The 14,221-nt window shown below is 39.3% G+C and overlaps 1 protein-coding gene across 2 annotated transcripts in view; it reads right to left on the bottom strand.

Annotated features, from left to right (window-relative positions):
* Positions 1-14,221, bottom strand: part of chchd3a (coiled-coil-helix-coiled-coil-helix domain containing 3a) — an 80,641-nt gene that overhangs the window by 9,950 nt on the left and 56,470 nt on the right. For both annotated transcript variants that reach the window (XM_040035470.1, XM_040035471.1), the window contains one exon: positions 12,215-12,285. In XM_040035470.1, coding sequence (XP_039891404.1) covers positions 12,215-12,285 — 71 coding nt within the window. The remainder of the gene's footprint in view (positions 1-12,214; positions 12,286-14,221) is intronic.

Here is a 14,221-nt window from a genome sequence, read left to right on the forward strand (position 1 = left end):
AGACTGGGTCAAAGGTTCACCTTCTAACAGGACAATGACCCTGTGCACAAATCCACTTGGCCCAATTAGATCCCTGACTTGAACCCATTCAATATCCCCGGAGAGCACCGAACTTGGCTGTCCATCCACAGTCTACATCCAGCATCGCAAAGCTTGAGAGGATGTGCAGAGAAGAATGGAAGATTATCTCCAAATCCAGGCATGCAACGCTTTTTGTATCATTTCCAGATAGACTCAAAGCTGTGATCACTATCAAAGGTGCTTAAATACTGAGTAAAGTGTGTGAATGCTTATATTGTGTGGGGGGGTTCATTCTAATGAATTTGAAGAAAAGGGCTTTATAAGTTTTTGGTTTGTGTTTATGAGGAATAAAATGAATATAGGTTTCAAAATTGTATAAAATCAAGACCCCAAGTAATTCCTGTATTTTTCACAGTAGTCGTGTAGAACTACTCTCTCTCTCTCACTATAAGATTTTGAGAACCTAACAGAAAAGAGAAGCCTTCTATTTCTCAGTTAATGTCCTCACATTATCAAATTATTTTCTGCCTTGTTGTGGAAATACACAAGTTTTCATACACAGTCACAGGCGAGCTGATTTGCAGCTTGTATTTAAATACAACTGGCAACAAAATCCCTAACTAAATAACCGCATCAAATACCCTACAAATCAAGCCAAACATTAGGTTCGGCATGTTGAAGTCATGAGCAGATAGTTCAAAGTATCAGGAGTCAAATGCTGTAAAGTAAATTCCTCCACTGTGGAAATCTCAGGGTATTATTAAAAAAAATAGCGAAAAACAACTATGAATCATCCAGTTCCTGTGTAACCTGAGGAGCAAGGCATTTGTAAATAAGGACACTGTATCAAATACCCAAAGCAAACCATTTATTAATTGTTTTAAAATGGTAGAATGGAAATGAAAAAAGGGCTGAAGGCCAGAGGCATGTGGGTATTTTTTTCATTGCTGGTTTGCTCTGAATGTATAATTTCTGTTTTGGTTAACATGCTGTGAATCATTTTGATCACTTCAGAGGACTCGGTGTTGGTTATTTTGGCCAGTAATTTCCCAACTTTTCTTATTTCTACCTCTGACCCCTTATATTTGTGAAACATGAAAAGAATTTCACAGAAGAAAAGCAAAACTTAGAGCAAATGTTGGTGCTAAAGTTTCAAAGTTTTAATGGGCAAAAAATGTTAAAGCTCACTGTCTGCATCTAGTATCCAAACTTTTCTTTCTTGTTTAAGGTATATTAAAAAAGCAATTTCTGCTTTTGTTATTATCCTTTAGAAAAGAACCATCTGTATTAACTTTACTCTACGTGAGACATTTTATCACATATATTTATTGTTTCTTTCATATAGCTGGAACAAATTTTCAGCAACAAGTGCATAGTGCTGATAGCAACTTTTCTATGTCAGTGCCACATGTAGCTGCAGCCAGATACACATCAGAAGAAGAAAGCAGCCAACGAAAAGCAATTGAAGCAAAGAGATAGAAAGCAAGGATCTGAATGTTTGATTTCTATGTGTGTCTAGATCCTGGGGAGGGGCAGCCAACAGTAATGTTCAGGCACACATACCCTCTAGATTAATCTTGTGAGCCTATCTGGTTTTCAAACTTTTCAAACCAAAATACCTGCTGCTACTTAAGATCCAGTGCCTTTTTAAGGTCAACCAAGTTTCCCTCAGATTGGATGTTCAGTTTCATCCTTAGTGCCTCTTTAGCTCAGCACAGTGTTAGCATAAGCCAGCTTCTTCATACTGACTCACTCAGTTTGAGAGCTGTTGATGCCTCCTAGTCCATCTGAAACCAAAAGACCGGTAACTTGCAATGCTGTGTACTGGCAGTTTTTTCTCTTTAGATGGGGGATTGTCTGTGCTTATGTTTAGTTGTGGTGAGGGGGATCGTGGCTCAAGAGTTGGCAGTTCGTCTTGTAATCAGAAGGTTGCCGGTTCGAGCCCCGGCTCGGACAGTTCTGGTCGTTGTGTCCTTGGGCAAGACACTTCACCTGCCGCCTACTGGTGATGGTCAGAAGGGCCGATGGCGCGATATGGAAGCCTCGCTTCTGTCAGTCTGCCCCAGGGCAGCTGTGGCTACAACTATAGCTTGCCTCCACCAGTGTGTGAATGTGAGAGTGAATGAATAGTGGAATTGTAAAAGCGCTTTGAGGGTTTCCAAAAGCGCTATATAAATGCAATCCATTATTATTATTTATTTTTCATAAATTTTATTAATACCTTTGCTATCAATCAGGCAACTGGCCAAACAGACAGCAATTTCATTGGTAAGTTTTTTTAAAGGTTTTTTTTTTTTTAGGTAATATAATTTGTATGGAGAAGAAATGACACCGTAAATTAACTCATAATTTTTTAGCACGTGTTTAGCAAAAATACCCTATAGTAACATAAACTCTCAGGGTATACAGGGACATGTACCATTTGGTATCCACTGATCTAGGTTTATTAGCCTTCATAGTTAACCTAGTGTACTACCATTTGATCATCTCTCACCACGAATAACTACGCTTAATGCATGCTTAAATATCAACAGATACAAAACTAGACTGCCAATAAATGTCCCAAAGTCTTTTACTCTCCCTCGTTCTTCCGTTTTCACTATATTTTCATCTATATCTTCCTTTTATGACTCTCTCCTTTATTCTCCTCCTCAGTCTCCAGGTCTCTATGGGATATGTAGCCAAATGCAGATGGCTATTATTTGCACTCTGTTTGTGATTGTACGTCTGCACTCCTGTGCTCCAGAGACAGTAAATCTAAACAGTCATATAGGGGTCTTGACTCAAGGCATCAGTAGCACTAAAGGTCTCTATAACAACTCCTTATTCAGCCCTGCCCCCAACATACATACACACACACACATAATCCAAGTCCCTATTGCCTTGATCCAGTGATAGAAGCAAGAGTGAAACAAAGAATGAAGCCAGCTTGGATTGTTATATTACAATTTCCTAGCTGTGTGACACTGGACAGAAACAAAACGCAAATAGTATTTACAGAGAAATAATGGTAGTTCAAGGAAAGAAGAGCCATCTCCTCATATACATATGTAAAGTAACACCTTAGGAGAGAAGAAAAAAAAAATACTGAAATGCTGAAATAATATGAGAGACTCGATGTGTTCCACTTAACATGTAACAAAGCAGAACACATCACATGCCCACTCTCACTGTCCGTCTCCCTCTTTAAGGTGTGTATCATTTTATTATAATCCCATCTTTCACGCCTCGCACTACCCAAGTCAGCACATTTGCATGGAGGGGGCATATTCTGATGGATTTACGGCTGAGTCTACATTCTGCAAAGAACATATTGACTGGAAGCTGGGGGATGTATGGAGATCGATGTCTGGATTTTCATACAATATGCATGTGTAAAGCCAATAGAGAGTACGAGGAACAGAATCGGTCCATTTTTCAAACTAACATATATTGACCATGACTACCATCTGTTGTAACGTCGCAGAGCCATGCAACAAAATGACATTCATAGATCTCAGTTACCAACGCAGCATGCTTCAATAGCCGAACAAGGTGTGTGATACATGTGCAAACAGGTACAGTCATCTGTCATAATTTCAGAAACATTACAAGTTTGAAGAAAAACTAGAAAAGCAGCTCAAAGGGATATGCGTGGATGCAGATGGACGGTGAAGGCAGGGCTGAAAGAGATTCCTTTTAACTCCTGTTGATAGCAGTGGTCGTTTGCTAATAGAAAATACTGCTTGCACGAAATCACAAGAGAAGACTGCTGTGGAAGTTTCCTCTTTAACAGCAATAAGAGCACTACTTTCTCCCTATAACATGCTAAATTTAGACTGACAGTGGACAAAAGGCAATGCACCACTAGCTGAGTAATGATAATAGCTGAAACCGGGCAGAAAGGAACAGAAAGTAGTGAAGCACACTTGTACTAATCAGTCAGTGGCAGAAAAAAGTAATTGCAGAATCTCTTTCTCAGAGTACAGAAGAGGTTTGTCAAGTGGCACCCCCCCCCAAAAGATGTCACGTGGACTCAAGTCATCAGCATAACCTCTTGTGTTCAAATTATTCAATACTCAATTATACAAACACGGATACTCTTATAATACTTCATCAAATTAAACTGCTTGGTCAGCTTGGAATGAGCTAATAATTCACCACTGTAAGCAATACGTTTTGTTTTGTTGTTATGTTTTATTTATTAATTTTTTATGGAGCCTGGCTGACATGTTGGCCAATATTAGCTATTTGCCGATACATTGGTATCAGCATTTACCGCAGCTGTTGCAATTTCTTTTAAAAAAAAAAAAAAAAAAAAAGCAAAGAAGAAATGGGGAAAAACACCCTTCAACCATGTTATGAGTGTTGATGTTGCAGTATTTTCCACCAGGGGGCACTCTTCCCCGTTCAAAACACATGGTTGGAACGCAACATTTACCCTCCGCTTGACAGCATAAATGAATAAATAAACAACTACATATAACAAAAGTTAGGGAAATCCATTTACATTTCATGTGTGTCAACCTATCGGTTGATATATCAGATTTTTTTTAATCACCATCATTATCAGCCTTAAAAATCCTATATCTGTCAGGCTCTACTTTTTTATCATTCATGTCTTACTTATCAACTACTGCTTTTCATTAACTTTTCAGCCCAAGCCTGTTCGCGCCAACTTTTTTTTCTAATTAAACTGTCAATTTTTAGATTCGTTGTGATAATCTTTTCACTCACCCCTTAGGATATTTGTACCTCTGGCTTTGAATCACTGCTCTTTATAATCAAACAGTAGCTTCCAACATCTTAGCCTGAATAAAAAAACCACTGTGAAACTGGCAATATCTGTTTAAAATCGGTTAGTTTATGAACAATAAATGTGTATTTTTTAAAAAAAGATAACAACTCGGCGCACTCCACTGATTTGGGGGTTAAAATACCGTGAACTGTAACAGCCACAGTTCAAGTGTGACTGGAGACCTTTGTTGAGTCTCCCATTTTCTACAAATTACAGTTCTGACGCTTTGGGACTGATGATTACCTGAGACTTTTTCCACAAAGACATACAGTAATGCTGAAAGACATTTAGCAGAGTTTCAATAATAATAATAATAATAATAATATTAATGACTAAAAAACACTTTTGCAAACAAGTTGCCACTGTTGATTCTGAGGAATCCATATCCTTCAAGTGTAAAGGATTTTTTTCCTCCATTTAACTCCTGAAACACAATCTGTTATCATTAAAAAGTCCTTGACCATAAATAGGAAGAAGTCTTTGATGGCCTAATTTCGTTAAGTTTTACATGTTGCCAGAAATCATCTTACGTCGTGTCTAACCCATTTTTTTTTGTTATAAACATCGACAGTATGGATTACTCTCGGCTGCCACCAGACTGAAATCCCAATCACCACATTGTCTATTTATCATAATTTGGATCCGCTCAGGGGTTAATAGGGTTAAAGGGTGGACGCCGGTTCCCCCTTAAAAAGCCCTCATGTTCTCTCTAGTTAAGGCAGGCGTCAGTAATAAGAGGAGTAAATAAATACAAATGATCCAGTTAAGGAGAAAAATGACACGCATTTCACTCTTGCTGCTTTTTAAAAGCGGACCTGAGTGACCCCCTGCAGTGAAATCCATCAGCATGGATGAGAGATTGAATGAGTAGAGAGAGGAAAGGACACAGACTGAGGCAGATTCAAGAAAACTGTGAGGGATAACAGACTGGAGAGTGAGGGAGGCAGACAATAACGAAGAGGGTGAAAGTAAAACAGATTTAAATGAAGACAGAAAACACTGTTCCTACATTAAGTGGGAGGCAGAGAAGGATGAGTGGGTCAGAGAAAGAAGACAGGGCATGTGTAACCTTTCTGACCTTCTTAAGACACACTTTTAGAAGGAGACTAGCAGAAAAATGTGTGTTACACACACATACATATATTAAAATGTTAAAAAGAAACAAGATTAAATAAAATAAATTACATAATAATATAAATGCTGTACATCAGTTCATTTCTTTTCCTTCATTAAAGTCTATATGTCTTAAAATACATGAAAATACACTGAAAGGCAATGAAAGTATTGAGTGGGTTTGCCAACCACTTTCAGTACAGCACAGTCACTAAATAAGCTACTAAAAAGTGTGTATGTGCATCGTCTCTCCATTCCTGCGCCCACACAGGTCTTTTAAATTGTATGTGCTTTTTACAGCTAGCAAAGCGAAGCTCTTAAGGCCCAAAGAAGAGCTTTTAAAGCAGTTATTGACTTCTGTCTCCTCAGCTGACCACCATCTTGTCCTTGCGCCCGGGTTGCCTAGCTACAGAATGGTAGTTCACCCTTACCTGACAGAGGGGTCAAAACTCCCTTACCTCACAGACTACTTTACAGGGAAAAAAAAACAAAAAAAAACCACATCTATGACTACAGCCAAAGCACTTTGAAATTATTTGTCAGCTAAATTAATTCCTGTCATTTTCAGTAATTAAATGTGCTGCTTGGCACAATTAAATATCCATAAATTATTGCTTAATTAATTCTGGGACATCAGTATTATTTCCTTAAACAAAAAAAAAGCACTGCAGAGAAAATGGAAAGCCTCTACCTGGCTCTGCGCCTTATTTACATTTTGAAGCAGCAGGGTGAATTTTTAGGGAACCCCCTGGATTTCTTCTGTTTGGTTAGATAAAGAAAAGGCACAACGCAATAGTCCTGCAATGGCTTGTTGCAGGACTGTTTTATTGGATTGCATTAGGTTGCATGGAACTTCTCGGTTTTGTGTCCGCAACTACTGTTACAAGAGAAAATCATATAAGTTTTAAATCTAGGCAAAACACAAATTAAATGAGGACCGTTTTTCACTGATGAGAAACAGTCCTCATTTGTAAAACGTTGCTGAAAGAGGGATAAGTGGGTTCGACGTTCCCACTCATTACCCGGAGGAGAAGATGGGCTGTCATATCTGGTCTTCTTGACCGAGGCAGTACAGTACACCGGGTGTTGTGCAGGAAAACAGCGAGTCATTTGTATTCAACAAGTTTTACTTCACTCCTCCTCATTCCACCTTTTTGCGTGTGTGGAAAGACGAAGTGAGGACAGCAGCTGCTGTTATTGTCGACTGGATTAAATTTAAAAAGAGAAAAGAAAAAGAAGGTTTATTCAAAAGAACTAAAAAAGTAAACAAAAGACAAAGGGAGCGAGCGTGTAGCCTTAGGGAAGAGAGGAGTGACAGTGAAGTGGAAGAATACAATTATATGGGGAAAAACAAACATCCCAGGCATAGACACGCATACGTTCAGTTATGAACCAAAAAAAAAAAATGTGTGGAAATATATTTCATTCTCTGATCTTTGACAAATGCCACCATCAAGACCCAAAACTATGAGTCCAAGATTTAGAGATTTCAGGCAGGGGATGGAGAAGATTAGTAACAGCGGTCTCAGTTCCTTATAGTACACACAGCCATGTCAGATCAACTATTCACCATTCGGAGATACCCCGGTCCCATCTCAATTCCGCAGGGACCCTGGACAAACACAGAGTGACCAGCTTCAACAAAGCAGTTCAAAGCCCCGCCAAAGGTTAGCTCTGACAGGAGGCTTAGGGCCACGCCATCGTTCTTTCATCACACATCTAACATTTTTCTCAATGCCTGTCATCTTACATTTCAAACTAAAGCCTCCGCTGGATTGCTTTAGCCAACAAACACAGAGCACGCACGTGCTCACCCACTACCGGTCAGATGTCCCCCATGCACGCGTATGTAATGTGAGCAGTTTCAGACGCATTAATCCTCACATACAGAAACCCTCACATACATGTAGCACAGTAAAGGTCACACATTCAGAGCTGGACAGTCAGATAATGCATCGGACTTTGATAAACAACTGGTGGCGAATGTGGCAGCATATAAATCAGAAGCACAGAAAGATAGCCTCCTTTTTTACAGGCAACTGGGAACTCTTATCTGGAGTCAGTGTCAAGGAGAAAGCGAATAAAAGCTTCGATCCTACGCGTACATGTTTGTCTCTAAAATGCTGTGTGATTACATTATTTGTCTTGTTGTGTGTTATGCACTTTTGCATTAATTCAGAAGAGGTGTTGATCCCCTGCAGCTTATGATTCATGTATGATTTCAGACACTGCAGGGGCCAATTTGCTGTTTTAGCTGTATTTGATCATACTCGCCTCAGACAATATTTTTCATGTTTGGGGGGAAAAAAATCTTAAGTGATGTAGAAGTGCATGAGTATTGCTCTGCTTTTATGTGCAAAATAATGTGACAAAGTCTGACAGAAAATACAACTGTAAAAAATAAAAGGAAAAAAGAAAAGAAAAGAAAAGCTGGCATACCCTTTGGAATTACCAGGATGTCTGATCTGATTTATTAAAAGGAGATATGGTCTGATCCTTTTATAAGACACAAATATTCTTAACAAACGCAATCTGACAAAAAAAAACAAAACACATAAAACTCAAGTTACTGTTTCTTTGGGGAAACCAATTTAATTCTCGAAATTAATAACGCGTAGAATCTCTAGCAGCAATATCATCAATCAGATGTTTCCTGTAGCTGCCTACGAGACTGCAGTGACATCCACTCCAAATTGGTCTATTGTGGATTGGTGAACACTCACAGATGCTTCTGCAGCCTTTCTAGCTGTGTGCATCTTCATAAGGTTTCCTCTAGGATCCTGTGCAGATTCTAAAACCAATCATTTTTAAGAAGAGGTGAGTTTGTCAGTAATAAGGCTCCTCGTCTTAATTGTCTTTATTTATAGGGAGTGGCACCTCTTTAGTGTGCTCCTTGACTGGAGCTTCTGACTCCAAGTTGGCAGTAAACTTCCTTTTTATGTAAGAATATTTGTTATGAGTTCATATTTACGAGTAAAAACTTTAGTTTAATTCCAAAGCCCTTTTTTGCCAACTGCAGATATACCCATATCGTTCTATATACAGATATGTGCGTGTGTGATTGTATGTGTGTGGATGTAATGAGGTCAGAGTGATGCAGTAGCGTTCCGGTTGGGAGAGCTCCATCATTCAGAGAATTCTCTGGCGGGAATTCTGCGGGAGAACGGCGGGGAACAGCTGTACCGTACACATACACAAAAACAAGCACACATAAACACAGCTTCATATTTGCACGCACACACACCATTCCCTACCCCGAATGCCTACCTCTCACACTTTAATTTATTTCTTTCAACCTCGCCAAGGAAAATGACCACGGTGTGCCACTGCAATGAATGGAACATCTGTACTCTGGCGCACATTTAAAAAGGAAACACGGGAATGAAATTTTCATCTCAGTGTAATTGAATTCAATCTTTTTTTCTTTTTTTGTTGCTGCCAAGAATATCTGATCATGGACAAATGGAAATCACCTGTACTACCAATCTAGCCTCAAACCAAAGTAATTATTTCCCACCTATTAAAGTAAACCCAAATAATCTGCATATGGACAGATGCTGCTAGCTGTGGCCTGAAACACCCACCCTCCCTCAAATCCCATCCACAATTGAAACCTGATTTAGCTGTCTTGTTCCAATCCCAGTGTCACAAAGCAATAAGTAAACTCCAACCAGACATGGTCATAATTAATTCTTCCAAAGACATGCATTAAGCTGTTATAACCCTTGGCAGTCATCAACATCTGGTTTCACAAGTCTCTTCTATTAATATAAATTGCAGTCTAATAAAAGACCTAATACTCAGTGGCACTGACATGAGCTAAAGTGGGGAAATAAAGACATTCTAAGAAAGATGTCATCTCCCACACTTCATACAATCCCATATTAACATATCAAATGATAATTCTACCAAGTATGGATAAGGCGCTGGCTCTATTTTTTTTTTCTTTATCTCAAGGGGGCATTTTCAGCTCCGAGGAAATCAAAAGCCTCAGTGAGACAAAAAATATTTTCTTTTATTACTCAATAGAGGCTACAGATAGCATCTTATCTCTGCAGGGTCTGTCATAAGCTTTGAGGAAAGACACACATTGTGCTCACAGAAGCTGTTCATCATATGAGACCATACAAACATACACAGTGATGCATGAACTTACACACATAAACAAGGATGGGCCAAACACTCCCTGTTAAATCCAATTAAACCTCTGCTCCGATCTCCTCAATGCATCCCTGCTCCTGTCTTGTAACACCAGACCTTCCCGCCATTTCATTAACACACACACACACACACACACTCTGACTATCCACTATTGAAATCCAGTCACAACCCTGCTAATGCACCTCCTATAATCAAATCCACCAATCAGTGTCTTCCGTGCAAAGACCCGTGCCACATGACTACCCGCACATTAGCCCAGCATTCGCTTGCAGTTAGCACTGCCATTTTGCACTAATGTTATTCCACTGTATTTTTTTTTTTCTTTAATGTGATTTGGGAAGTCTCAGCTCCAGCTTCCACGAGTCTAGCGCTAAACCCCTGGTGGGCTAGGCTAATCAGTTTCCAGCATTTCAGAGGGAGACAATGATCCCAGTGTTAGCGCAGGCTAATGACAAGCTAACACAATCAGCCAAGCCTCCCTAGAGGTGAGCCTAGAGCCAGGGCCCATTCTTGCCCCACCTCCTACAGGCTCCTCAACCACTTTCACAACATTACTATGGAGGATAATAGCCTGTTATTAAGAAGACAGATGGATCACGGACGGGAAGGATTCTGCATCTTCTTGAGTTACATATACGTGCTGAATTTGTTCATCCATGACAGCTTGGATGTTTAATATTGCCTCCTCAGTCACTTTAGGTGTGGCTGTTCTATCGCTCATTAAGGTTAAGCATAAGGATCACACACATGCTCCTTGTTTGCACTCTGCATTGTATTTAGGATAAAAAGACGTGCAATAAACTAAGCTAGTCCAAAGTATTTTGTAAAAGAAGACATGAAATAAATGAGGACACTGGAATGTCGAGCGAGCAAATCCTACTGACTATCACCAGCACATGATCAGGCGTATCAGTGAACTACATCGGCCTCAGCTAATAGGGCAAGCTAATATTGTTCTGATTGAAAGATGTGGGTTAGGAAATGGGTAGAATAATTCAATTGCATATTCACTGGTCCATGTGGACCTCTAATCGTCACTGAATATATCAGTTTTGATAGCACAAAGTCTACAAAGACCATCAAATAAATACCTATCACATACAGCAACAGAATTTATTAAAAGGCATCATTAAAATGTGGGAAAAAACCCTCCGCTGGTATGAGATTTATAGTTACGTGCAAGAGTTGTGGGCAATTTTAGGCAAATAACATATTTTGCATGGAAATAAATAAACACAACACCTTCAGCAAAGAGATAATAAAAGAAACAACCTTTCCTTAAAATTGAATGCACTGCACTGCTTCTTTCTGTTATTTTACTTTTACCTGTGCAAATACTTCAAGCTTCTTAGAAACAAATACATTTCCTTTATTTTCAAACAGACTAGTGACTTAAACTGAACTATCATCTATCCAACTGAATCTGACTTATCCAGGTGTTGCTTTGCATATTTCAGACAGTTTTCTGATGAGGATGTTGATCATTTTTCCAGACTGTTCCTCATATAGACTCGTTTGGGGAAAAGTGAAAACGCGCAGCATCACTCATGTAGTTAAAGCTCCCTCTGCAGTTACAGGAGAGTTTTCCTTTGCCTTTCTACTCAGCAGCTTTATCAGAAGGTTTTCTCACTCCTTCCCTTCCTGTCTTCACTTCCACAGTTCCCCATAACTTGCAGTTCAATTTAGTTCAATTCAATTTTATTTTACTTTTACAGACCTAAATCACAACAGCAGTTGCCTCTAGGTACTTTATATTGTAAGGTAAAAACCCTACAATAATAAAGAGAAAACCCCAATAAACATATTACCCACTATGAGCAAGCACTTTGGCAACAGTGGAAAGAAAAAACTCCCTTTTAACAGGAAGAAACCTCCAGCAGAACTAGGCTTAGGGAGGGGTGCCATCTGTCGTGATTGGTTGGGGTTAGGGGAGGAAGACATGACAAAGACAGGCAGTTGTTAATGACTTCTCTGACACCTTGTTTTGCTGTTAGCTTTTTATTCCCTTAGACAACTGCAAAAAGAAGGCTCTGCTTGTAGTGTTATCATATCAAATTTTTTATAGAGAATCTTTTCACAATTATTAGTTGTGTTTTGTTTTCAGTTATTTATCTACCTTAGACTGTCCGTGTCTGCACTTACCTGAATTTGGCATTCACTTGGTCTGCAGCTTTGTGGAAATTCTCCGTGGTGACCTTGTAGAACTGAGAACTCTGCAGAGACAGAGGAGAAAGTCAGTGAGCAGGAGGAATACATTAAAATGTGATTCTTAGCACTTTATTAAAATAATTGGATAAGGGTAATTAGGCAAAAGGAAACATATGAATCGAGTAATTTTTCTTTACAGATCTGGTCCACACAGCTCTGGCCTCATGTCTCAGACTTCATTAAACCCTAATGGAGATTCATTTTAAGATCACCGTTTGGTTTTAGTGTCCACAACATAAATGCTAACTTTACAATCAGTAACATTTAGTAACCAGTACACATTTGCAGTATTGAAGCCTGCAAAGACAAACATTTTTATTTTGAGGTGCGCTTTTCCTGCACACGCAAAATATGGGTGCTTCAGTGAATGTGTGTTTGTGCTTATCCTGACAGTTAAGAGTGCTGTAATAACAGAAAGCAATCCTGTAAGGCCACGGGGTCGCTTGTCAACAATGTACAGACCAGTGGTCGTAATCCCCCGGTGACCCATAGCAAATGAACCCATAGCAGGACCACTCAACCTAAATTACCTCCTCAAACACAGCCATATAACCTAGCTACTAGACCATTTATACAACCCAGGAAGATCTGTCTTGTCAGCCCTCAGTGGCTGCTATGCACATTTATAATCAAATTGTGAGAGGCTGTAAAGTGTGACAGATAGCTTGTGTTGTGTGAGGCTTGATTGAGGGTAATGTCAACCGATATAAATGTCTTTCTGTGAAGGACTCCATGTGAACAAAAATAGTAATACTTGCACGAATACTTTCATTATAAAACTGTCATTCACAAAATGATTACCTTCCACAGATTTGACATTTTTTGCCATTAACTATTGGGTTCATGTTTAGCTGAACAATCTACACACATGCTCTAAGATGCAGCACTGCCATAAAAGTCTCTCAAACTGTAATAACCTATCATCCTTAGCAAATGGCGTGCAAAAATAATCCTTCAGAGGAAAAAAATCGTATGTGTGCCGCAGATTTGTGCAAAAGCGCCTAAGTGAACAGCTAACCAATCACCATTACATTTACCAAACCCTTCAATCATCTTGCATAAACATAAATGTGACAAATTTAAGCCTCTTGGTGCCATCTGCTCTAACTTCATCCCCAAGCAGGGAAGACATTCATCATATTTCAGAAGAGATCAATAGGAATGAACTGTGGTGCTGAAAAGATCAATAGTCATGTGTTGTAGAGCTAAAAGAAGATGAGACATGACAACACTGACAAAAGGTCTGATACCAATTTAAGTTCTCTTCATTTAGATGAACTGCAGTAGATTTAGAGCACTTCCCTTTTCACATTCAGTACAGTTACACACATCAATTAAAAGCACATCACATTTATTTTCTTTTACACTGCAAACTGCTCTGTGTATGCATGCTTTCTCATACTTCTGATTGAGATCAAAATGCAAAACAACATAAACGACCCACACTAGCTGTCCCTCGGGCAGACATTACTTTGTATGTAAAGCACAGTAAAGAGTATGGCCAAATTGCCAAGAGTTAACTTGTAAGCTCATGCTGTATCGGCGCCCTCTTGGCCTTGAATCAAGTGGTTTTCGGTTTAGACAAAGGAACTGTCAAGAGCTACGGAAAAGGATTTAAAACAGAAGCTTATTCACAGATAAAAAGCCTAAAAAGAGATTTTGGGGGCTGCTAAAGAGGCAGAAATAAGACTTCTCCTGGGTGCTGAGACTGAGCCACTGGAAGAGAAAAGAGAGAGACAGAACGAGCCAGATTTGGGGTTCTGTCTAGAATACTAAGTATAAGGTAATAATACCTGCCTAAATGGCAGAGCTGGTTCTAATCAGCACACTAATCCACCTGAGAGTACAAAAGGCCATGTGTGTCAATGATTGCAGGAACACTTTCAAAACATGTACACACACAAACAATGTGAATGCTCTCCTGCGCACACCTACACAAAC

The sequence above is a fragment of the Simochromis diagramma genome, unplaced genomic scaffold (genome assembly GCF_900408965.1).
Source record: "Simochromis diagramma unplaced genomic scaffold, fSimDia1.1 OVJJ01000816.1, whole genome shotgun sequence".
Classification (NCBI taxonomy): domain Eukaryota; kingdom Metazoa; phylum Chordata; class Actinopteri; order Cichliformes; family Cichlidae; genus Simochromis; species Simochromis diagramma.